General features: G+C 38.2%; 1 protein-coding gene across 40 annotated transcripts in view; it reads left to right on the top strand.

Moving 5' to 3' along the window:
* adgrl2a (adhesion G protein-coupled receptor L2a) overlaps window positions 1-27,038 on the top strand; it is a 101,888-nt gene that overhangs the window by 45,833 nt on the left and 29,017 nt on the right. For 31 of the 40 annotated variants that reach the window (XM_055047056.1, XM_055047061.1, XM_055047158.1 and 28 more), the window contains 7 exons: window positions 919-1,719; window positions 18,108-18,401; window positions 18,961-19,064; window positions 20,549-20,734; window positions 21,259-21,297; window positions 23,834-24,017; window positions 24,738-24,860. In XM_055047056.1, coding sequence (XP_054903031.1) covers window positions 919-1,719; window positions 18,108-18,401; window positions 18,961-19,064; window positions 20,549-20,734; window positions 21,259-21,297; window positions 23,834-24,017; window positions 24,738-24,860 — 1,731 coding nt within the window. The remainder of the gene's footprint in view (window positions 1-918; window positions 1,720-18,107; window positions 18,402-18,960; window positions 19,065-20,548; window positions 20,735-21,258; window positions 21,298-23,833; window positions 24,018-24,737; window positions 24,861-27,038) is intronic. The other 9 variants (XM_055047079.1, XM_055047267.1, XM_055047296.1 and 6 more) reach the window with 1 other exon arrangement.

Raw genomic sequence — 27,038 nt, forward strand, 5'->3', positions numbered from 1 at the left:
TAAAAGAAATGGCACACATACAGTCCAAAATATGTAAATGGGGGTGTATTGGCTACAGTCCTTAGGGACATCCTCTTCTCATTCTCCCTGTGTGCTTTTGCTACTCAGCAGAATCTCATATTGCCTGGCTTCCAAACCCCTTCCCATAGCATGCTATGGTAACAGTGTTTCTTGGGCCTCTTTTCAAGCTATTGCATTCTACTGTCCCCTTTTTCTCCAAGCTCCCCCTTCTCACTCTTCCTCCAACATTATTTTCATCTTGACCACTTGCTTCTCTTTTGTCTGTTGATTCTTATGCCTCTTATACCTCAAAGCAACAACCAAAACACCTCAACAAACCCTTAGTAAAAGTATCTTAAAATGTAATGATTGTCATATCTGCACCACTTTGTAAAGACCAACATTTCTGGTGTAATGGGGTGGTGTACTCGAGGACAGTCCAAGTACACTTACACACACACACACTTTTGCAGACTCCGCTGACTGCTGCTGTCATAACCTCTACCATCTATTGCCAAGTGACTTCTTTTGTTTAGTTTTCTTTAGTTTTGTTGTTGTTTACAGGATCAGTTTTTTATTAGATTATGTTTATATTCGACCCCCTTCCCTTTTAATGTTCTAGACAGCAGTAAATATTTGAGGCCAACCTTATTTGAATGCCTTCCTTAATGTTTCAAACTTTATATTACAATTTAACAATTTGCTTGATAACTTTTGTATTTCATTTTCTTTTGTGCACATGATTAAAATTGTTATAGTGATTGGGCATAATGCCCATAAAGATTTGTTTATACTTTTATTAGAAATTATGTTGAAAAAAATTGATGCCAGAGAACATGTTGTGATTATAAATCCTAGTTTCATGTTCCACCTTTTAACCTGTACCTGTTTCTCATTTTACTCTTCTCCCATTGCTAGTTTTTCTTTGTCCTGGGACTCTGAAAGCTGTCGGTGACCCTTCCTTTCGGTTTGAGGTGGAGCAACAAGCTGGGGCCTGGTGCAAAGACCCTCTTCAAGCTGGCGACAAAATCTACTTCATGCCTTGGACTCCATATAGGACAGACACATTAATCGAATATTCCTCCCTGGATGATGTCCAAAACGCCCGGCAGACCATCACCTACAAGCTGCCTCACCGGGTGGACGGGACTGGATTTGTGGTCTACGACGGGGCCGTGTTTTTCAACAAGGAGCGCACGCGCAATATTGTGAAGTTTGACCTGAGGACTCGCATCAAAAGTGGCGAGGCCATTATCAATAATGCCAACTACCACGACACATCCCCCTACAAGTGGGGAGGCAAAACAGACATCGACCTGGCGGTAGACGAGAACGGGCTTTGGGTGATCTACGCCACTGAGCAGAACAATGGCATGATGGTTATCAGTCAATTGAACCCATACACACTTCGGTTTGAGGCTACCTGGGAAACTGCGTATGATAAGCGCTCAGCCTCCAATGCCTTCATGGTTTGTGGAGTATTGTACGTTGTGCGCTCCACCTATGAAGACAATGAAAGCGAGGTCAGCAAAAGTCTGATAGATTACATTTATAACACCAAACAGAATCATGGGGAATTTGTCGATATCCACTTTCCCAATCAGTACCAGTACATTGCAGCTGTGGATTATAATCCCAGAGATAACCAGCTCTATGTGTGGGATAACTTTTACGTCCTGAGGTACAACCTGGAGTTTGGCCCGCCTGACCCAGCACATGGTAAGAACTAGCCTCGCATACACATCTTCTAAAGACAGTACATGTAAACACGATTACAGAAAAGTTAAATTTCTAACAAGTGCAAGTACCAAATGCACCTTTGGTATTCCACATGTACTATCAGGTGCCATAACTGATTGATTTTTTAATTTAGAACCCTATATGTCAAAGATATGTTCAGGAAAGCTCTGAGTAGGAAAGCATCTTGAGGCTGTCTGAAGTGATAAACAACACCTTGGAGCAAGTTACCCTATCATGGAAGATCAGCATCCAGGGGATTTGGAGAGGTTTACCATCCCTGCATTCCCAGAGCACCAGATGCTAAAGCTCAGGGGACCATTGCTAGCATGTCCATTTTTAAGAGCAAGTGAGACAGGTAGAAGCTGAGCTACAGTATGTCTGCAACTCTGAAAACATCCATACCAGGACAGGTGTAAAGTCTGGCCGAGGGCAAGGTGAGATCCTTCCTCGAGTATTGCTGAAATTCCAAATCTCTGTTGGCCATTAAAAAGAGGAAAAAACATTTCACCCTCTGAGACAGGAGTGTAAGGATTTAAGGTCCCGTCTAGGAAAGAGATGTTAGACATGAGGCAGAAGGATCAAACATCCAGGGTCACATCAGCTGCACATGTTTTTAATTTAGTTGTCAAGAGCAGAGAAGTGGCTAGCCCAGACCTGCGATAGCCCTTGCACTGAGAATATAATAACAGCAATTATCCTAATCCCCTTCTCACCCAGAATCTTAAGCCCAAGAAATACCCAACACATTCAGTGATGAGCCACAGAGGTCAAGCAACTTTTCCACAGATTATCAGGGAGCTCAATATTTATTAATATGTTTGCTCGTTCACTTTGGTAGTGATAGGTTGTGGGCTAAGGCTGCTAAATTGGGTTCAGTCAGTGGAACAGCTTCAGTATAACCAGTAAGAGGCAGGCTTTACTGTGACAAATAATGAAGTCCAGTTTTCAAAGAAGAAGTAATAAGTAATATGCCAGGAATCCAGTGCCACAGCTAGAATTGTTATTATTCCGCCTTTGAATGTTTTATTTTACTCCACAGCAAATATGACAGAATTGAATTCACTAGTTGCATTTTACAAATAATATTAAATAATTTTAAAAGGATAATGTGGTAAAAATGTTTACCCTTATTTTAGATTATGAATAAGCAAATGTTTTCATACTTATGCTAGAAAATTTATGGTGTGCTTCAAGGTTTCTGGAAGTGAACCTTGAACATCACCAACATTTTTACCATATACTAATCAATTTGCAGTGCTTTGGGAAAGTGTTAATATTATTTTTATGTATTTGGTCACATTACAGAAAGAGACTTCATTGAATTATATTGTATTGGTTATTAGCACAAAGTAATCATAACTGTCAAGTGAAAAGAAAATTGTTGATGTTCTCTGCAAAAAAAAAAAAAACGACAACAAAAAGCTACGCTACACATCACTCTAAAAACACTATTTCAATTGTGGCAGCTTTGATGTTTAAAATCCGGTCAAGAATAATAATAATCCAGTCAGCTAAATAGTAAAGGAAAGCTCACTGAAGTTTAAAAAAAAATAAAACTTAGAAGTTTATGGTTAAGACCTGGAAACTATCATTCAAAGACAATCTCCAGCCCATCTAACTGTACTTGAGCTATCTTGCAAATAAAAATATGCAAGCATGTAGATTTTTAAAGCTTGTAGACAGACGGCCAACAGATTTGTTGGTATAATTGTAGCAAAAGCCGGTTCTGGGAAACATTGATCTTGACCTGGGGAGTGCAGGATACATTCAGTGTACCTGCCAAACTTTTCAAATATTTTTTGTAAAATAAAATTGAAAACATCAATCTTTTTCTACCCACTTCATAATCATGCAGTGCTTAAAGTTTGTGGTTGTATTTGTGAAGAAAATTTCAGAATGGATTCATATTGCGTTGGACGTTTTGGAAGAAATTCATTGTTTACTGGCTGTGGAGTAATCCAGGAGAAGTTGAGAAATATTCTTTGTTTTTTAGCCTCGCTGATATGGATTGAGCTATGTCAAGCAGGCTTTATGCTCAATTGATCGCTTCGTTGTTGAACTGGCACAGATTCCCGACAGTAGAATGTGTTTTAAATGGTCTGGAATAGTCCAGTTATTTGTCTGCAAAGTGGGGAAACTCACTAAGACTTTGCAGTCATGTGGCAACTCCATCTTCTCTTGCTGTTGAGTATACTTGGAAGCTTTGCAAACTCTAGCTGATACAGCATATGTGCTCCTTGAGGCACACATTTTTATTTTAATGTCAACAAGGACTTTGCTCTCTCTTCTTGACAAATGAGACCTGAGTCTGGCCCTGCTGCTGACTAATGTATGTTGAGCTGAAGTCGATGAGAGTGAGCCAGAATGGTCCAGGATGATCATCAAGTTGTCAATAAACTTGTCCTCCCACATGGCTGATGTTGACACATAAATGATGGCACTTTTTTTTTCTTGCTGTCACAGGACGCCCTCTCTTTAATATCTTGATGCTCGTTTGACTGCCTCACTTGGCACTGAAACAAGCTATCAAAAAGCACAATGTGTTTGAGCAACTTGGGGTAAAAAAGAGTGCATAAGTTTGAAAACAAATTGAAGTAAAATCTACATGATCTAAAATGTAATCCAAAACATTTTAAAGATTAATTTGTGATTTTTGAACTTATCTTAGTAGATTGTGTGCATTACTGTCTATGGATGTAATTTACTTCAAAATTATAACTGCTGAGATGATCTCAGGACTCACTCAGATCTTAGTAAGTCAAATAAGTGTGCTTTTTTTCAAGATGTAGAATATGTTATATATGCAGGAATTAGATTTATCTTGAAAAATTAATTTTGCACAATGCACTGAGGGTAACGTTTTGGGACATTCTTCGGAGAAAAACAGCTGACGCAGAATTTGCCATGCAGCTTCTACTTACACTGCCCCAATATTTCTCAAGTGCACAAACATCTGACCCATTTGATTTGGCTTGACATTTAAGCAAAACCTCAAAGTGATGCTTAAGCACTGTGTGACAGACAGTTGAGTTCTTGTCACCTCTGATAATTTTGCCCGCCTAGAGACAAGATCATCTCTTGTAGGATTATGGAGGAATAGATGGGGTCACATCCAAAACACAGCTTCACTGAAAGTAGACATTAAATGGGTCAGCAAGTCTCTCTCTTGGCTTGAAGCAGCAGGCCCGTAATCCGCTCATTTAACTGCAAGTTTTCTTCTTTGCATATCGGAACTCATAAAAGAAAATAATCCGACATTGAATATTACAAATAACATAATTAAATTGATTTAAATGAGGTACCCCCAGGAAAACTCATTATATTTTTATACTGAAAAGAAATTCTATTTTGATATCACATATATTAAAGAATAGTAGAGCAGTTTTTAACCAAAAATGTATACAAAACTTTTGCTAGTTTTTTTTACTTGGACACAGAAGAGGCTGCAAAACCTTTTAATTTTTTTATTTCTTGTAGCAAAATATACAACAGCTCAGTTATGCTACAATTAGGATACACACAAATCCTGACTGTTAAAACATCAATACATATGCATACACTTTTTTAAACTTTGCTGCAACTTCAAAAGAACCCTGCGCTATAGGAGATTTTAAGAATGAAAATGATCCAATTTGTTGGACATTGTTGGGTACAGTTCACTGGTGTGACTTGGCAATTAACTTTACAGCTCTCCATGTGGTCAAGAAGATGCCCTGCATTTTTGATGTATGGAAAATGCCTTACGATGCAAAAATGCTCAGCTGCTATAACTGTGTGTGACTTGTATGCATTAGCAGTCACCCTAGAGAGCTTACCTCATACAGTCTAATGAATACACAGGTCTCTAATAAGCTGCACAATGATTTATTCCTGTCTTTTTTGGTGCTTCCATAGAGGTTAACTTGCGCATGCAAATATTTAGAGCAGCAATAAGGAAAGTCAGTCAGATAGATGGAAATTTTAAAGGAATAAAGCAGCCACTGTTTGAAATTGGGACAACAAACATAAGTGTACACAGATTTTATTTATTTCCGATTCTATGTCAGTTCCAAACTTTTTGCCGCTTCAAAGCCTGTATTTCCAATTCATACACTTCAACCATTTCATCCTTTCTCACTTCCATTTCAGCAAAACTGCTCAACTCCTTGGTGAAATTGTTCACGATGTCTTCCGCTTCTTTGTACTCAACCTTCTTTGTTTACGGCTTGACTTACCCTGATTACGTCAATAGTAGGTGCTGAGGTTTGACCCAGTTACAACAGACAGAAACATTGACACTGCACTTAAAGTCTCCTGCAAGGTGTTTTACTGTGTCAGTGACGCAAAGAGTGAAGCACAAATGGCAGCTGCAGACATGGATAAGAATATACCTTTGCACAGTTGTTATTGCATTGACATGAACGCCAATGTCTGTTGTCATGGCAACCATGCAGTCTTCTCTTGGCGAGTGTTATTTTAGTGCTTCATTTAGGCCTATCGCAATAATCTCATGTGTATGCTTATCCCGAAAATAGGATGTCTTCTACAGTAACACTTTTGTTGGTTTTGCAGTAGTTAGTTTGATGTGTTACTGTCTTTCATGATAAACACTTTCCGCATAGATTGCAGTAGTTTTTGACAGAAAGAGTCATCTACATAGAAATTGTTGTTAAGATTTGGTTGTTGTAGTTCTTCTACGGCCTGTACGGCCAATCTTCAACCAAGCATTACGAGACCAAATAAATCAGAATCAGCGTTTGGTTCTGTTACTGCATCAGAACCACTTTTAGGATTGCAGTAGATTGCAGTAGTCTTTGATAGAAAGAGTCATCTACATAGAAACTTGTTAAGATCTGGTAATTGTAGTTCTAGTTGTAAGTCAGTGTCATTATGCTGAGTTTCCAAAAGTAACTATTACTACAATGGCCAGAAGGGCCATTGTAGTAATGCCCATTGAATTCATTTCTTAATTCAATTGTTGTTGTTTTTTAACAGTTTTTTCTTTCAAGAAACATAATTGGCAATTCTGAGACACATGGCTTCATAGCCTTAGTCTACACACCACAGGGTGAGAACCATTTTCATGTGTTTTGTAAAATCATATTCAACATCTAGCTTTTACAGCCATTTTATGTGCTCAAGGAAAATGGCAATGACTTGTTTCTATGACACAGTCACCAGTTGTACAGCACCAGGGTCCAGGACGTGTTAAAAATGGCCAATTTGTTTGTTTGCCTGAGCAACAATTCCTCCTTCTCCCTAAGCTCCCGTCAGCTGCCCAAGTGCACACAGTGGTGTGAAAGGAGAGGTTATCGATGTGGAAAATCACCCTTTTTGTTTTTGTTTGCCTGTCCTCCTGTCTTATTTTTCATGCTATGGTTTCTCCCTGTCTACTTCCTCTGCTATTGTCTCGCCACTATGATCAGATTTTAGTTTTCGTTTACTTTCTACTTATTTGTAGGAACAGTTATTTTTTTCTCTCTCGCTTTGATCTTTGCGTCTGTATGATCTGCTATGAGACATGGCCACGAGTAAAACATACACATTTCTATTTCTCATGAATTCAGGGTAAGACCCTGGCTAGACTACTCAAATAAAGCCTGGTAGGAGAGGTTCACTCTAAATGACTGGATTTAAGTAAATCCAGAGCTCTGCCTCCTGGGAAACTATAAATACAAAAACATGCTCATCACGCACTTGAAGATCAGGGATCACACTGCATATTTTTGACATTCAGAAATAATGTTTCAAGTGCTTTAGCAGCTTTATGTCTTGCAAGGATTTATATTTTTCTGAACTGGAAAGACAGTGATTTTTCTACTTTCCCCTTTCCTTAAAGGGATGCATTTTAGTTTGACTCAGTAATTCTGATGAGGAAAATTTCTGTAGCTTCCAATTTGAGTGCAAATTCCTACTCCTTGACCTAATCTACTGTCAGAATGACATTCTTTGTAATTGACTCCACAAGCCAACAAACCTAGTCAGTCATTTTTGCTATATATTATAATGTTTGACAACATTTTATTGTCGTTTTGTATAATCATTATTTCTAGATTTTTTGGTGTTTGCTAATTGTTACACCCCCAAGCTTGTCTTCGGGAAAATAATCTAACAAACGACTGTACAATGTATCACGGTCATCAAGGCAATATCAGTTTGTACAACATGGAAATATTTGGTGGGCTGTAATGTTTTAGGGGCGTCGTACATTCAAATTTTTCACGCTGTAACAATCTGCTTGATTCTGTCTTGGCACTGTTTCTTATGCTCACTTTGAATATTACCTCTGGTGATACTAAAACTCTGTAAGAGTGCTGTGTGCATTGTGGTGATGGAAAAAAGTGCTCAAGTGAATTTGGGAAAATTGCTGTTTATCCTGCCATTCTAATATTGAGCAATAACACTGATAGTCATGTTTTCTTAATATTTTGCAGTTATAACGTAACATAAATCCAGATAGGAAAAGCAAGAAGACAAAATTTGCATTTTCCCTTTGTTTTTTGCTAAAAGTTCAAACAAAAATGAAAGAGAAAGTAAGGAGTGTGATGCACAATTCATCAAATGAAGCATCTAATCTAATACCTTATTTAACAAAGGCATCTAAATAACTGCCTGACAAGCAAGAGAAAAAAAATCATCTAAACTCCTTCTTAACAGAAAAAAATGTGCTGCACGACCCAAAAAATGGCAGCTGTTTCCTACAAGGCCAATCTGAGAAACAATTCAAGAACATTATAGCAGAAAACAAAATAACAAATAGGCTAACATAGCAAAAAGTTTAAGACCTCCACACAGACATGGTATGTCTGTGTGGTCCGTCAAGTTGGTCCAACTTGACGGACTTTAGTAATAGGCCAATTCTGAATAATGATTGGCTGAGGAAACCCAGGTAACAACCAGCTGGTTGAGCCTTAGAAGCCAATTAGCTAACAGGTAGGAGTAGCAGGACACTTGGTCGTAAAACACATTTTCGGGCTGAATGTTGTCCTATTGAACAAAGTTTCCCATAAGTCTTGGAATTTCTGCTCAATTTGCTGAGATGCTGACAAGTTTTACTTAACTCATTTTTTTCAGATTATTGGTCAGTCTTTAACACCTTTCTACAAAATTTTACCAGAAATTACCAGCAAATGTTTTTTTTGTTTTGTTTTTTTAAATTAATCAAGCTTTTTGAAACAAGCAGACAAAAAAAAAAAAACTAAGTGGAAATTCTCAAACTGAAAACAAAACAGATAACAGAGAATAAGACGCTTTTAAAACTTTTCGCCTGTTGTTTTAATGGCGTAATGGTGTAGGAGCTCACAGGACTCAACTTTGTCATTGCTTTTTCTACCAAAGATGCTGTACTTTGGTTGGTTCATACTTTTTCCAGATTTTAAAAAATGTAAAGAAACTTTGTGAGCATGTAAACTGTGACGTTTGTTTTCCATCTTAAAGTACAATTATCATGACTTCTGTTTTACTTTATAACCTCCATTTACTAATTTTGATTCAGTCAGAGTCTGTGTTACAATTGATTTGTGACATTACCACAAACTATAAACTGATGCCACATAGTGGTAACCATTCAGTTTGCTGTCTGGCATGAGCTGATGAGCAGCGTCATTTCATACCACATTTTTAAACAATTACAATTTCAAAACCACTTTTTTTTTTTTTTGGCTGCTTCTGATGTAAAGTCCTTTTAATGAAAGGAAAGAGGAAGTTTACTTCATCTGTATTGAGAAGGCAGCTAAAAACACTTGACATTCAATGTTTAGTCTGGTCACTTAAGTAGTGGCATCCATCACTCTAATGAGCGTTGCACTCTTTTAAAACTGGTTGGAAAAGCAGTTAGATTTTGTTTTGTATCGTTTTGTCAATATGGTGGTACATTATTTTTGCACAAAGTTATTTGTGCTCAAAGTTAGACCTTCATACCAGCCCTTGCTTACATGCAACTGAAAGCTTTTCAGTACTTAACCTGAATTATATTTCAGGTCACTCCATGACCTGAAATATAATCTTTGGTTCTTCTCCAGCGTAAAACATTATGGACAATAGGTAGCGCCAGACAAGAAAGACTATTTCACACTGCTTTCCCGAACACACCCGAAACACGATGTTTTATCAAAAGCTCAAGATGCTTGTAATCTCTCCCCTTGAAATGCGTCAATGGCTGAAGTTAAACTGCTGTAGAGAGTGCTGTTAAATGATACCCACTGACAACATACAAGCGTTCAAGCACTAGCAAACCTGGGATTATGATTTAAAACGTCATAAAGCGTCGCTTTACATAAAAGCAGAGAGAGGGAGAGAGGTAGTGATTATGGTTACACTGAGCCTTATAGCCAAGGGGATCCAGTCTCTTGTTTGATTACAGTCAGACTGTGAAACAAGGCGTATTAAAAGAATTATTACTCAGACATCACAATGGTCCCCCATCACTGCCTGACATACGCCTTTGAGGAGATTTATTTCACACAGTCTGATTATTGTGTCTCTGGGAGTCTGTGTTTCTCTAATCTGTGCATATGTGGATTTGTGTGGGTTTTTTGTTCTACACAGCAATGCTGTTGTGTGCACGCATGCTTATGCATTTTCCAGCTCCTCAGATGTGTGCCTGATTCTGAGGTCTTGTATTTACATCTGTGCCTGAGTGACCAACCTCCATCATGCACTGCATTACATTTGTAGTCTGCACTTTGAGTTAATGCTTGAAATTTGAGGCACGTACAGTTACAGAAAACTGGAAGGAGATAAAAAAATTTGTCTGACAGCTGCTGAGTCTGTTTCCTTGACTATGGTGTTATTGTGTCTGTAGTGCTGCATATAAATGTGTATATGTTTGCAGTTGCGTGGGTATAAGTGGAGTGCACTGCCTTGCCTCTGTCCATATTAATCCAAGCACTGGCACTGTCAGAGAGCGAAATGTTCGAGGCAGCATTAAATAATATAATCTAGCTATTAGGTTTTGTTTCCTAAGACATGGATGTGAACTGAACACACTTTACAGGGACACGGCTCCTGGGAAATTATGTGATTTTTTTTTTTTGTCTCAGTTTTCTTCATATTTACTGCTGATACACCAGCAATCATACACATTGTTCCCTTTCACAACTACACATGCGATTCAGAGTGAAAAACGTGTAATCCAATTTATTTTGTGTGTATTTTTCTTATTATTGGTAGATATCAAATGCATCACAATCTTTATATAACTCATTACACTGTTTCATAGTCAGTAACGGCTCTATTTCCATATGAACTTGGATGCATGTGGCTCCATTCAGAAAGGGAATATTTGAAAGAGATTTGTTTATTCACTTATGCTGTTATTTACACTTCTTTAAGGATGATCAAGACTTTATTTTGTTAACCTATAATTTTTGTTAAATGATTTAAGCAATTTTATTATTTTTTTATCTATTTATTTTTTAAAATGAACAAAATTTTGTGACCCTCTTCTAATCGCCATTTTTTAAAGTAAAGATTTGACATACTAATTTTCACATTTAGAAACTGCAACATGGAAGCAGCTTTCAAAATACTTGTTTGATCCCCAGTGTTTTTAAGTGCTCAATTATTATTTATGTTGAGCAGATGTTTGAGCCAGCGTATTCCAAAAAATATTGTTTATACCTATATTCTGAACAAACAAAACAATCATTGAGTCTTTTTAGTTGTTTTATAATATAATGGTGATTAGTATGACTAGCCCATCTAGCATTAAATGAAACTGCAGTGTCCATGTGTATATTCCAGAAGCTTTAGATCAGTTTCTTCACTGTAATGTTCCAAATGGCTTAAAACAATAATATATACAAAATGTTCCATGACAAATATTGGATATTCCAAAGATTAAATCTTTGTTTAGCCCTCCTGTTATGTGCCATAAGTGTTTGTGTCTCTGAATTACCATTCTGTTATAGGAAATATGATTTTCTTTTAAACAGTCTATTACGTCTCTTTGCTTTCCCTTCCTTTGCTCTTGCAAATTTATTTTGCAAGAGCACAGAAAATAGGGGTAGTAAGAAAGAAGATGGAAAGTTTCTTAAAACTTTTTTCTCGTGTTAATTTCCGATTTCCTCCTCTGTCACAAGATAACAGCACCTGTTAATGTGCCTGAGACATTACGCTGATTAACAACCATCCAGTGTCAGTAAAGCTATTAGACATAATATAACAGACACACATGCTGTCGTTTTCCATTTGTCACTCTGACATGAGTACTCAGTCCTGGTAAAGTCTCATCTGGTCTCCATGTAAGCATGGGGATTGTGCGAATGTGAGGGTGTCTCTGCGTTGAAGTTCTCACTGTACATGTATGCATATTCTCTGACAACACTTGATGAGCCACACTCGTCTTTTTGATTCCAATCTTGTTTTCTGTCATCAATCCCAGACCTGTAAACCCCAGCGGTAATAACAAAACCGCAAAGAAGTGAAACTGTGTGTGGGCATCGAATCACACAAAGAGGTTATGAATAAGCCTGTCCTGACTATTGGCTGTACTTTGGAGAATATCAGTCTATGCACTCACACTCTGTGACAGCTAATTGAAGCTTCCCCTTGGGCTGAGCTCAGCGGAGATATAATAATCAAGAATCCTGTCCTGGTTTTTGCTGCATATAGTCCAAACAGTAAAACTCTTTTGTTGTTATCAAAGGAATATTGTACAGGGAATGTATCTGGCGGTGTCAGACGTCTGACGCCCCAGCAGAAGACAAGATGTTATGAATCAGACAAAAAAGTCCTCTGCAGTATTGCTTAAAGATCAATAGCTATCCGTCATAGGATCTACTTATAAACATATCAGCTTGAACAGCTCTGAGTGGATTGGCCTTTTTTTTTTTTTAATCTTAGGTTCTTCCTTCTTGCTTTCACTGGATTAAACTGAACCAAGCTGTAGCATACAGGTAATGAGGTTGTTGTGCTTTTGGCATAAATGCAAGCTAACAACACCACATACAGGTTAAAAGCAGTGGTCCAACAGGCTTTCATTGTGCATGTGCAAATCTCAATGGGAAGTATAGCCTACATTCACATTAGCCTCTTTTTCACACAGGAAAGAGGATTATGTTGCATCGTAAACATGACATGAAAACCTCACCAACGGGATTATAGTAGCCCTTTCATCTAATATGTCCGCCTTGTATTATTCCTCATTAATGAGGTTCTTTATAGAGCAGCTGTTTTCAGCTGTGGTGGGAACCTATATAAACAGCTTTTGCGATGCAGAGCCTTTTTAACTTATTAATAGAGATGCACCAGTAGGAGTTTTTTACAAGTTTTTATTGAAAACAAAAATGCAACAATTATTCCTGTAAGGCTAAAAAAAAAGTAAAACTTACAATACAAATGCAAATGTATGTATATATATATATATATATATATATATATATAGATCAAAGTGGGAAACACCCCCAAAGGTGGTGGAGAACGCCAGAGCTAAGATCCTGTGGGACTTCCAGATCCAGACAGACAAAATGGTAATAGCGAACCAACCAGACATTGTCGTAGTGGACAAACAACAGACAACAGAGGAAAGCCGTTGTGGTAGATGTAGCGATACCAAGCGATTGCAACATCAGGAAAAAGGAGCACGAGAAACTGGAGAAATACCAGGGCCTCAGGGAAGAACTGGAGAGGGCCTGGAAGGTGAAGACCACAGTGGTGCCTGTGGTCATCGGGGCCCTCGGGGCAGTAACCCCCAAACTGGAGCAGTGGCTACAACAGATCCCAGGAACAACATCAGACATCTCAGTCCAGAAATGTGCAGTCCTTGGCACAGCCAAGATACTGCAGGACCCTCAAGCTCCCAGGCCTCTGGTAGAGGACCCGAGCTCAGAGGATCAGAACCACCCGCGGTGGGTGAGAAGGCAATTTATATATATATATATATATATATATATATATATATATATATATATATATATATATAGTGTTATTTTAATTCACAGACTTCTATATTAAATCTAAATATTTGTAATAACTTAAACAGTGACCTATACGTAGCAAAAACATCAGTATTAATGTGGTCAGTATTTAAGGAAAATACTGACCTATCAACATATTTTCAAGGATATGCAGAATATTTATTACTGTTGCATAGTAAGTTGCGATAAGCTGATTAATTACTCAGACAAGCTGTTGCATATTTACAAGCTGTAGTGTTACAACAGCGTTAAGTTAAGAGTGGTTTTTGGCTCTCCTTCAGGTGTTGCGGGCATGACTTGCCTGCTTTTTTGCTACCAGAAATTTCTCCAGACAGCTGACTTTGTTTCTATTGCAAATCACTGTAGTGCAGAAAAAGGGTAGGAACCTTCTGTACTTCCAGCTCATTTGCAGTGCTCAGCCGCAAGTGGAAAAGGGGGCAACTTTTAATTTGTAACGCATTCTCGAACATCTCAGTGACAAAAGTTTGGGAACAATGTGACATACATCTCTCTTTTGATTTTTATCTAAAATGGAAACATCTTACATGGGTTTGAATTTTATTTCAAATTATATCTGTTAAAGACATTTTAAGGCCTTTACAGACCTCATTCTGCTCTATGCATTTTTAATGTTAATTTTCAGGATTTTCAATGCGAGTTTTTAGCTTCTTGTGAACACTATCTCTTCATTTCCAATGCTGATTGCAGGTAGAAACAAACAAACAAAAACATTAAAAAAAATAACTTTAAAAATATTTATTTATTCAAGTTGTTAACAGACCAGTAAAACCCATCATCCCCCACCCTCTGTCACAACAAGCAGCCTTGTTGAATGAGGGAGTAGACAAGATACAGTTGTTAGCTGACATGCAGAAGGAATGCACTTGGGTTACAGTAGTTGCCGCTCTGATTTATTGGCTCTCGCTGTGAGCTCTTTATCTTAAATCATGCCTACATACAGGGATTCATTTTCATTTTATTTCTGTCAGCGTTGTAAATCCCAACACCCCATGACCCATGGAGTCTGAGATCTTATCTTTCATACTTTGGAAACAGGAAACCTTTAGAGGTCCTCACACATTCTTGAAGATCGTCTGGAGGTTTGCCAAACGACTCCAATCCAGATGTTTTAAAAGAAGGAATATTAACTTACTGTATGTGCTCTGCTGATGCATTCTAGGTATCATAAAGGTACTTAAATTTAGGTGAAAATGTTGCAAAAGTTAGATTTATTGTGGATTGCTGTTGCTTTTACTGCTGTGAGTTATAAAAACAGAGAGTTAGAGCACAGAAGGGGTTTAAGTGTGTCGCAGAAACAAGTATTTTTCCCAGCCAGCTAAATGCTGGTGCTGAAAGGACGCTAAGGACAGGTTGTCTCTCAGTCACTGTGACAGGCTTTATGGTTGAGCATTTCTGTGTTGAGCAAAAGGATGCAGGTAGGGGAGGAGGAACAAAAAGACAAGGAGGGCGAGGGAAAGTCAACCAAGCAAATCTGTTTGCCGTTTGCAGTCAAAACCACAAGGCATCTGTGTACAACTTCACATTCTCCTGCTTGTGTTTGTGTGGTTCTCGAGCCCACAACAGGAGGGAGCACACAGAGTCGTCTCCTCTGGTCAATAGAGCCTAATTCGCCACAGGTAGCCCAGAGCCTCAAAGGCGACTTCCCTTCAACTCAACTGTGCTGAAGCCTTTCATCCACACCGTGGGGCCCATGGTGATAGTAGTAGGGGTGGGGGTGTGTGCATTGGTAGAAGATTGGGGGTTGCTATCAGCGAGACCCATTATCCAATGGAGGCAACAGATATGGAAGTGTTGTCGCCTGGGGTCTGGTTGCCTCTCATGCAATCCGCCTGAAGACAGAAACTGTCCATTCCTTAGTGAGCAAGGCTGCATTGTTTCTGAATTTTGCTATCATCATCCTTTGCCTCTGTGTACCTGTATTGTTTTTTTTATTATTATTTTTCTTCACACAAACCCCTTTCATTTACCCTCGTCCTAGATATGTCTGTGAATCCCAGCTGTCTTTCTCTTCCTATGACTCCCTCTCATCCGTATTTTCATCGCTGCTGCGTGGTACTACTGAGAACGACTGTGTTCAACTCAAGCAGTGTAACAGCACCTCTTCACTTTCTCTGCATGCTCTACAGGCAGCCTAATGGAGGAAATCAAAGTGCTCAAACACGATTAGATTCAGTATGCACACCACATTCCAGTCAGACCTCCTTTGATTGATGGAGCTTATCCTTTTTAAATTCAGCCAACAAATATCTTTGACAGGGGAATATGGTTTTGTTTAGCATTTGTTGATGTGGAATGGATTCATATCAGAAAGGTATCAACATTTCATCTATAAAACGTTCTTATATTTGCCTTCTATAAAATGTAAATACAGACTTACTCACTCTGCTCCAGTGAATCTCATAAAATACTTCCTCTTAGTTTTCCTTAGTGGCTGATGTTATGACATGCACTATTTCCTTTTTTTTCCTCTAGACTAAGACATATTGGTTTTGCCCTGGGCGTTGCATGAGTTATGACATAGGCACTGTAACACAGTATCAGTGGTTGAGAGAAACTGTAAAATGAATGTTCTGGCACTGTGGCTATACATACAGGTTGGTACTGCTCCAGTGGAATTTAATTAGCCGTGCCACAAACTCTTCCAGGCAGGAGTGATTGCCAAAAGGATGTTACTCTAATTACTGTTCTCCTCATCAGACTCACCAACTTAAATAAGCAGTATTTAAAAAATGCCAGGAGTAATACAGGGGAGATTCTGGACATATAAACATTACGTCTTAAGAAAAAAAATGTTTTACAGCACTATTCTTACCACTTGAGCTGCAGCTATAAGTTTCACTCTATTTTATTGTACTTAATGTGGCAAATCAACACCGTTCTACACAGTTGTGATGTGAAAATGAAATAATAAGTGTGGTACTGTAAATCTGAAAAGAGTGGCCTGCATTTGTACTTTCATACCATTTAGGAATTCTAAAAGTTCGAATCGATTTTACTTGCGGTATCAAACCCAGAAGTCTGAAATTGACTTCAGCTGTTTTATTACAGAACATTTGCAAGCCATCATTCAAAATGAAGAGTGTGGCAAAACTGCAAACAAAAGAGATATTTATCCACAGGAATTGACAGACCACATTGAGAGAGGATTAGTCTGAGTAGGAATCAAGAGATTCATGTAATGTCTGGAGGATCTGCAGGTAAGCACAGCCAAGTTTGGATAATCTTTTAATAAATGACTATTATTGTGTTTCTCTTGTCAGCTTTTAAAGGAAGCTTGGCATAAAAAAGGCCTTTGCTGAAAAAGAAATTACTTTTTGTTTCTGTTTGCAAAAAATACAAGGTATGTCAGGAACATAATAACAAGGAAGAAGATGTTAAGGTTAGATTATAGAAAATAACAAAATGTTTATATAAAATGCCAGTTCATCCTAACTGGAACATTTGATGGTGGTATCATTATGCTGTGTGCTGTGGGAATGTTTCCTTCAGCAGGGATACGGGTGCTGCTGAACATACAAGCAGATGCATAATGGAACAACTTACATTAAAGTATATTTGGCAGAATAAAACATGTATTTTTCACAGATACTTTCTATCCAGTCTGACTGAGCATAGACTATTCTGATATAAGATTGGGCAGCAATTTCAGTCTCTAGATGTGTAAAGCTATCATTATTATTAATTCATGTGTGTTTTGCCATATACATTTCCTATAAGATACATTTTTGCTTGTTAGAGAATTAAAATAATTTCATGGAGTGTGAAGAATTTGTGATTTCCTGCACCAGGTGTATTGGTATCAAAGAGATATAGTTAGGACTTCATGAAAAACAATTTTGCGAAAATATTATGGCTATAATAATGATGATGGTAAAATGAGTAGAGATATATGCCTGTTTTCTTTCTTTCTCATCCATGCCTCCATCACTCTGTGGCCTTAGCTTTTTTGAGCAATGTCATTTGCTTCTAGTGTGAACATCTGCTACCGTAATAATCTGTCTAACTGGGTAAACGTCACATTAGCTTTTAAAATGCAGGTTCATAAGGCTTGGAATATATTAGTCAACAGTTATTGGACGCCAAGCAGTGCTTTGCCAAATGAATATTGCACACACTGATAATCTGCTGATAAAATATCAGCAATATATTATGTAGCCCTTGAAAGAACATTGAACCAAACCTTTAAACTTTCCAATAATGCTTTTGAAAATATGTATAATATACATGTGAAATATCCCAAAAAAACACGCTGAACTGACCAACAAGTAGCTTCACCTGTTGGTTGTTATTTTCATGCACTGTTCCTTTGTATTTTCTCTAAATGTACAAATGTGTCTCCCTTGAAAGCACAGTTCATAAATCTCATGGTTTCTCCGCTGAGCTGCACACAACAAATGTCAGTGCTCAACCAAATCATAATTCTCTTCTCTCCCCCGTCTGTCTGCACAGCACCGCCTCTGTCGGAAGTCACGACAGCCACACAGCCTCAGAGAACAACGACCATCACTACAACAACCACAGCACACTGGGGTGCGGCCAACACTACCACAACGGTGCTTAAGGAGGGCAGCAGGCGAGCGCCCAAGCCGCCGCCTATAATCCCACAGACGACTTCTCCTCCGCCTCTGGAGTCCTTCCCCTTACCTGAGCGGTTCTGCAAGGCCACTGAGAAAAGAGACATAATGTGGCCTCAAACCCAGAGGGGCATGCTGGTGGAGCGACCTTGTCCCAAGGGAACACGCGGTAAACAGGGCTTTGTCTCACCACAGGGATGTGTGTGCGCTGTGTAGGATAAACCTTAAGCATCTCAAGAGAAGATTGCTGAGTTTATCAGATCTGGCCGATACCCCTGCAAACCAGTGTATTTTTATTTTCAAAGACAGCTACCTCTAAGCTAAGTGACAACAATTCGGCACAGAGTAAAGCTTTTAGCTTTTGAATTCCAGGCCTAAATTTAATTAAGTGATGTGCCGGAGAGAAAGCAGGCTCACATGTATTCTTCTGAGCTTACATGGAGGCCTGTATTCCTTCTTCTGCTGTGTCTGAAATCATGCTTAAACATTATCAGATATAGGATTGATTAGAAGACAGGAAACAATTGCTACTTTGACATAAACGCATGCAGAAGATATAGCAAATATTTCCAGAAAACAAAACATTTGAATGACTATCATTCTGGCTTATCGGATCGTCCTCTGATCTGTGCTTTTCTCCTTTGCGGTCCTGTGGATATATTTTTGGAAAACAATCTGTGATTTGAGTTGATTCAACCTGACGAATCTTCCCTTGTTTTTCCTGCCAGGCACGGCATCTTATTTATGTCTTCTTTCCACTGGGGACTGGCACCCAAAGGGCCCTGATCTTAGCAACTGTACCTCCCACTGGGTCAACCAGCTGGCCCAGAAGGTTTGTTCAAAAGTCCCTCACTGTTCTTTTTATAAGTGGAATGTGTTGCTGATAACAGGACAGTACAATAATGTAGATGTGCATCTGGATTGACGATTATGACGATTACAACAAATAAAGGCCATTATTTCTTAAACTCTGTGTGAGCTTTAAAAGATGACATGGGTGTCAAATATTACATCAGGTCATGTAAAATTGTAAAATAAGCTTAAAAAAAAGTGATGGACAGTGCCTTGCAGAAGTATTCATACCTATGTTGGCTTTTCACATTTTGAAACATTACAACCACAAATGTTTATGGAGACAACCATGTCAATAATTTAAAAATGGAAGAAAATTTTCTATTTCACATTTTTACATATTTTACATGTTTTCTAATCTGATTAGAAAACAGTTTTATTTAGACTCCTTGAGTAAATGCTTTGTACAACCACCTTTTTTGCAAATTAGTGTCAGTGAACATGAATCTTGACGTTATGCTACACATTTGCGATTGGATTTTGGTCTGGACTTTGAGTCATTCTAATTTGAACAGACTTTAACAAACTGAATTACAAATGTAGTTGTATTTTAGGGGTTTGCATTGTTAGTGAACATGGTCTTAAGTTTTTGTAGCATAACACTGTAAGAACCATGTTTAACATTGAAGATAGTGCATTCATGTGCTGATGTGCAGTGGTAGCATGCATGCAGACAAGAAGGTTTGATTTTGCTCCCACCCCTTTTTCCCTGGACTTATTTTTGGCCTGACTACATTTGAGAATGATACCGATTTGGCCTGCCTGCGAAGGCTATTGATGCAGATTAAGGCTTTGTTTACTGACAAATTTAAATCTTAAACAGGAAATTTTAGGTACAAAAAACATTTGCCTTTTTTCTTCTATTTCATAGTAAATAGTAACATATATCAGCAATTTTCACGCAGTGTCGGACTTCAGTAAACCCCAAGTTGCCATAAGTTACTTTATTAAACTTTGCAAAATGCATTAAGCACTTCTAAAGAAAGCATAATCTAACCATTCAGATTACGGTTTTAGTATGAGTAGTTTAAGAGTTTGCTGTTTTAATTTTTTTAAGGTGTTTGACGCTTGCCCAAATATTGTATAGCTATACCTTTAAATTTTCTGCATAGAGCCATTTTTGACCTCTTTCCTCTTGTATATAATGAAGTTCAACTAATATTCTGTGACAAACCTCTTCGGCCTTCACAGAGCTAGAGCTAGGTAAACTTTATTGACTAATCATGCGACTTCTGATTGAAGCCGGCTGCAGTTGATTTTGTTTTGGAGGATCAGAGGAAAGGCTAGAAATAAATGCCACTTTTCATATTTATGAGCTGCTTAGTGTTGATCTGTTCCAAAAGAATATTTATTAAAAGTGTTGTAGGGGGCTCATTCAAGTGGTGATAGATATTACAAACCGGGTTTAAAACAACCTTGGCCTCTACTATTTTTGCACTTATTATTCACTCTCTTCCAATGCAGATCCGCAGCGGTGAAAATGCAGCTAACTTGGCCAATGAGTTAGCCAAGCACACCAAAGGCCCGATATTCGCTGGTGATGTCAGCTCCTCTGTCCGTCTGATGGAGCAGCTGGTGGACATCCTCGATGCGCAGCTGCAGGAGTACAGGCCCAGTGAGAAGGATTCTGCTGGAAGAAGCTTCAATAAGGTAACCATGTCTATTCTTGTCTATTCTCAAGAGAATAGACAAGAAGCATGTTAGCTGTCGAGATTAAGACAAGTCAATGTTCAAATTATTCAAGATGAGCAAATCTGTAAGGTTTCCAGAATTTGAAAAGAATGGGAGAGAGTGTCAGCCGACTGGTGAAAAAAGAAAGGAGTTACAGGGTTTTAGCAGATCTATGTTCCATAATATTGGTTTTACTTTAATGGCCAAAATATGGTAACATAAATTATTTGTGATGTGCCAACTTAGCGGGGAAGGAAATGCAGCATGTAATGAATATTAGCCGCAGCACTTTTATTCTTAGACCTCTTCATAAGCAGGTCAGTGGCACAAGGCAATGGGGAGTGGCTGCACCACTCATTTATTAAAAAAAAGTTTGTACATCCATATATCAGACATGTCTTTGTTTTCTACCCATCTTTTATCCAAACAAATGATTTAGTGTAAATTACCTCTCATCTGTTCTTCTTTTTTTTTTCTTCTTTTTTAAAAAAATAAAATCAAAGCTTCAAAAACGAGAAAGGACATGCAGGGCATACATGAAGGTACTGAAGCAATGCTTCTGCCCACTCTGCTTGCTGCTGTTCCCTCTGTCCCCATACTTGCTGTATGTGTCCCAGCCCAAGTCCAGCAGCATGCACCTACTGCACTTTCATGTACCCCCCTCTTCCCCTTCCTTGTGCTTCCTGCTTTTCTGAGTCACTGCTTGACACGCAGCCGCAGTTGTACTCAAAGTGTGCTCCGAGACAAGGAGGAGACATCTCCAGTTGCTGGGGCAGCTTCTTATGAATTTATTTTATTTATATTTTGAATGTATTTCTGTGTTGCTCTCACTTCTCTGCATTGATGGCTATGATGGTTTTTGTCATTCATTCTTCATTTCCTCCTGTATGTTTGTTGTGTTTGCTGAAGGGTGCACACCCTGATGCGTAACACCACAACTCAAAGAGATACTTTGTACTTTCATCCCTTTCATTTTCCATTTGATGAAGGTTTCACCGCCTTTTTTTTTTATCGTTTTATGAGAGCCCTTGTAAAATGTTCCCTTGTTTAGATGTGATTCATGATTGTTATGTTTTCTATCAAGTGCCGACACCTGACCCTTTCACTGCATGCAAAGTATAAATGGTGACAATTATTTTAGGACACAGCTTTATCTGCAGCTCCATTTGTTTATTAGAGGTTACAAGTCAAATATTATATTAACCTTTTTTTATTAACATCTAAACATTGAAGTATTTTGTTCTCGCATATCCCTCATGCATTAGGAACAACCTGTCCTCAATGACCCGCCCATCTAAATCTTTCCTTTGGGAGAGCATTGAAATAGATCAAGTTAATTAGGTGGCCAACTAAAATGTACACTCGAGGGGCTTGGGGGGACAAAAACTGAACATAGCAAATACCACAATCCACCCATTTAACATCATCGTTCATGTCACAACATCTAAATTTGAATTCCGGTATGTGACACTGTTAGAAAAGCCTTTACGATGCAAATTTCAACATTTATTGACCTAATGAACCAGGAGAAGATCTGGAACAGGGAATGTTGAGGCAGCAGTATCTGACATCTGCTATACCTGACACAACATCACATTAACTACCCCACCCTCCTTCCACCAGACGTCACTGATATTGATTGTGCGATTAGATGCATTGATTTGATTATTTCCTGAATTTACCCTGGATTGTCTGGATGACTCAGTCTAAATTTGTTCCTAGTCTCCTCTGAGCTTTTCAGTGATTTGGCTCTGGACACAGACTCACCACTGCATATCACTGAAACATACTTGACCTTTTTACGTCCTTTTGGAGAGTTTCTTAATGATTGGTTGTACTTTTGTATACTGAGCTTTGCAATTATAGAATTTTAATTGAGAGCAGCCTCTGTTACTTTCATCAGACTATCTCTTAATATCCTGTTATCAGACAGGCCTGATTGGCTCAATATACTACGATCCAAAGTGTCTTAGTTGATGCAATGTCCTTGAAACAGAAACTGAATCCCTGCCATCAGTCATGCGCCTGTGTGTCTCTTTTAGCAGTTTGTCCATAAGGGCAAATGCAACTTCAAATAAATTGTCTTTTAATTCACTAAATGTCTGTTTTTAGAACTCAGGAATGCAGAAATATTTGTATTCATTTATGAAAGCGTTTACATTTTGTCATGTTACAACCACAAGTGTCAGTTTCTTTTGTTGCGAGTTATTGATAGTTATGAAGTGAAAACGTTATTAATGTATTTAAAAAGTAATGCATTTGTAATCATTCCCTCGTCAACCAGTACTTTGTCCAGCTACACTTCTGCTCTTCATCCTTTTTTGGGGTGTATCTCTACTGACTTGGGTGTTGAAAAACAGATTTTTTATTTATTCTTAATTTTTGACATTTACATTTTCAAATTAGACTAAAACCATTTGGAAGTTAGATATTCTAGTCAACAGAATCTCTCAACTGAATGTAGTTACTAACATAACATAAGCTTTGACATAAGAATATTTCAATTCAATATTTCAATTCTGGGAACAGCATCCCCACAACATAAAGCTGGCACCCCAATGTTTCGGCATGAAAGCATCTCTCTTTTTACTTCTGAGCTGAGATAGTATGAATACAAATAGATGCCAAATTTTAAAATAAAATGTTTATAAAATATGTTGAAAATAATTATTTATTCCCTTTCACTTCAGAATTATACACTATTTGTGTTGGTTTATCACATAAACTATCAATGAATACAATTGAATACAATAACGGTTTTGCATAGAGAATAGTGACTTCCAAGTAAATTCAGGATTCAGAGGGTGATCGGGGTCCTGAAGGTTCTGGGCAACTTTCCTGACAGTGTTGCTCACAAATTGTAACAAAATACATCCAAGTTTGTGGGAAAAAAAATAAAACATGAAAAGTTTCTGGAGGTATGAATATGTTTTATTTTAATTCCTTAAAATATAATTTCTCATCACTCTCATCAATTTCAGTGTTTGCATGTTGATATTTCCCTAACAAAGAAAGTTGTTTTATTTTTTTTGTTTGAAGCCTTTATCTTTGTAATCTGTTTTACCCGGTTTGACGCAGGCCATGGTAGACACAGTGGACAACCTTTTGCGACCAGAGGCCCTAAAGTCATGGCACGACATGAACAGCACAGAGCAAACTCATGCCGCCACCATGTTACTGGACACTCTGGAAGAGGGTGCTTTTGTCCTCGCTGACAACCTCATGGAGCCTGCAATTGTCAAGGTTCCTGCAGATAATATAAGTAAGTAAAAAAGAGATGCGTTTGCGATCAGTGCAATCTTAGTTAATTTGATTATGTTCTGTTCATTACAAGAGTCACTCCTGACATAGGGAAACAAAGCAGCCTCGTAAAAAAAGAACTTTGTTTTCATAATAAGCCTTAAAGCCCTGGGGGAACAGGAAAAAAAGTGCATATTAAGTTTAACGAGTCGCTTACTGACAAAGTGATGAATATCAGACAATTAAATAGACTGGATTCTCTGATTGCGCACACTTACTTTATAAATGTGTGCGTCTAGACCTTGTAACTCTATACATTAATGTGAGCATTAGCCTGCTGCGGAGTCAGAAAAATTACATTGTTTATCCACAGGCTCCTCTTCCTTCCCTCATTTTCTTCAATTGTTACACTATCAAGGGGAAGGTTTCTCTTCCTCAGAGCTGTTTTATTCATATGAACTGGAGGCTTGGGGGGACAAAACTATTCCTTTATGATTGACATTTTTATTGCATTGCTCACTCTCGCCAAGATTTAGTGTTCACATGACAAATTCGTGTGTCCTTTGCTCTGCATACTGTAACAGTTTGTGTAAAAAAAAAAAAAAAGAAAGCCCTGATATTAAAGTTCTTTACTCTTTTTTGAGTCCGAGTCAAAGAGTCTTGAACGACTGATATCCTTTTTCCTGCTGTTTCTTAATTTTTCTCCTGTAACCAATCCGTCTCCAATCTCTGTGTCCGGCAGTCTTGGATGTGTATGTGCTCAGTACAGACGGCCAAGTCCAGGACTTTAAATTTCCACAGTCCAGCAAGAGTGGGATCTCAATCCAGCTGTCTGCCAACACCGTCAAGCTAAATAGTCGAAATGGTAAGCATTACAAAGAGAATTATTTGGAGGAAATTGAATCTGTTTTGTTAATATGCAGCATTTTATTTTTCCAAGAGAACATGAAAAAACACGTGGCGGAATAAAAAAAAAAAGGGGGTTTCTCTGATTTCAAAAACAAATGGCAAAATTATTCATACCTTACACATTTTTTTTACATGTTGTCACGGTACAACAACAGCCTAAACCAGGTGAAAATACTTCAAAGTGAAAAGAAGAATGTTGCCTACTTGTTAAAGAACAATAAAGACTAATGTAGACATTTGCCATGCATTTGTTTTCACTACCCTTTACTCTGTTAAGAAAATGCTATGTAAAAGTTTTCATTTCAATATCAAACAACTTAAATAAACTCTATGAGTCTGAAAGATGATGGCATAGCATTAATTCTCCAAAGACAGTGCTGACCACATAAAATGAAAAGCCAGACAAGGTGAGTATTAATCAGACAAGTAGGCTAAAGGCCCCTTGCAATTCTGGAGGAGTTGTGGAAATCCACAGCTCAGAAATTTTCCAACAGGATCGCTATGGACAATCAATCAATCAATCAATCAAATTTTATTTGTATAGCACATTTCAGCTACAAGGCATTTCAAAGTGCTTTACATCATAAACACAAAACACGAAGGCATGCAACATAGAATAAAATACCAAGGTTTTTTTTTTTTTTTCTTTTTTTCCTCCCTTTTTTTTTCCCCCTTTTTCCACTTTCCCTCTTCTTTCCCTTTCTTCCCCCTTCCCTTTGACACGGAATTTAAGCGCCTGTTACCGCCGGACTCCGCCGTCCGTTTAACCACGGGTATTCGCCGGGCCCCGTTGCCCACAACAGGAAAAAAAAAAAAAAAAAAAAAAAAAAAAAATTACATACATATCCACAAAATCAAATCCATACATATTACATTTCAAATGCAACTCTAAACAGGTGCGTTTTTACTTGAGATTTGAAGGAAGTCAGGGTTTCCGCTGTTTTACAGTTTTCTGGAAGTTTGTTCCAAAGTTTTGGTGCATAGATGCTGAAAGCTGCTTCTCCTCTCTTGGTTCTGGTTCTGGGGATGCAGAGCAGACCAGAACCAGAAGACCTGAGAGGTCTGGAAGGTTGATACAACAACAGCAGATCTTTGATGTATTGTGGTGCTAAACCATTCAGTGATTTGTAAACTAACAACAGTATTTTAAAATCTATTCTTTGAGCTACAGGGAGCCAGTGGAGGGACTTTAAAACTGGTGTTATGTGATCTATCTTCCTGGTTCTAGTGAGAACGCGAGCAGCAGCATTCTGGATCAGTTGCAGCTGTTTGATTGATTTGTTGGACAGGCCTGTGAAGATGCTGTTGCAATAATCAATGCGACTAAAGACAAACGCATGAATGAGTTTCTCTAGATCTGGCTGAGACATTAGTCCTCTAATCCTGGAGATGTTCTTCAGGTGATAGAAGGCCGATTTTGTTACTGTCTTTATGTGGCTCTGGAGGTTCAAGTCCGAGTCCATCACTACTCCCAGGTTTCGGGCCTGATCACTAGTTTTTAGTTGTGATAACTGAAGCTGTGCATTGACTCTAGATCGTTCCTCTTTAGGTCCAAAAATAATGACTTCAGTTTTTAGCAAAAGCAACATCGTCTATTGAAAGAAAGCTATAAGAAGTCCAATAGACAATTTCTCACAATCCATCTTCTTCCAGCAAGTGGAAGAAGATGCTCTGGTCATCTTCTAAAGGGCCAGATTTTTTTTTCCTACATTCACTACATGTGTCACTGAAAGCTAACAGACCAAATCATCTTAAACAGGACAATTGAAGAAGGAAACTTGTCAAAGCTCCAAAAGACTTGACAATAGAATTTGGTAGAGTTTCATATTCCACCAGAATAACGACACTCAACCTACCACCAAAGCAACCATAGTTACTGAAGTAAAATGTGGAAATAAAGATATAAGATTTTCTGTTTGCAGTTTACTATAAGCCTAGTAATGGACACAGAAAACATGCTGTCTGGTGAAATAACCAAAACTCTGAGTTCTTTGCCTACTTGCAGAAAACCATGGGACTGGCAGCATCATGTTAAAAGGAGGCTTTTCTTCAGGAGGGTTGATGGAAATATGGCTAAGTTAAATGGAGGAAAAGCTGTTAGAAGGTGTAAGAGACTTTAGTAAATGCTCACTTA

This window comes from Poeciliopsis prolifica, unplaced genomic scaffold, assembly GCF_027474105.1.
Source record: "Poeciliopsis prolifica strain line A6 unplaced genomic scaffold, Auburn_PproV2 SCAFFOLD002, whole genome shotgun sequence".
Taxonomy (NCBI): Eukaryota; Metazoa; Chordata; class Actinopteri; order Cyprinodontiformes; family Poeciliidae; genus Poeciliopsis; species Poeciliopsis prolifica.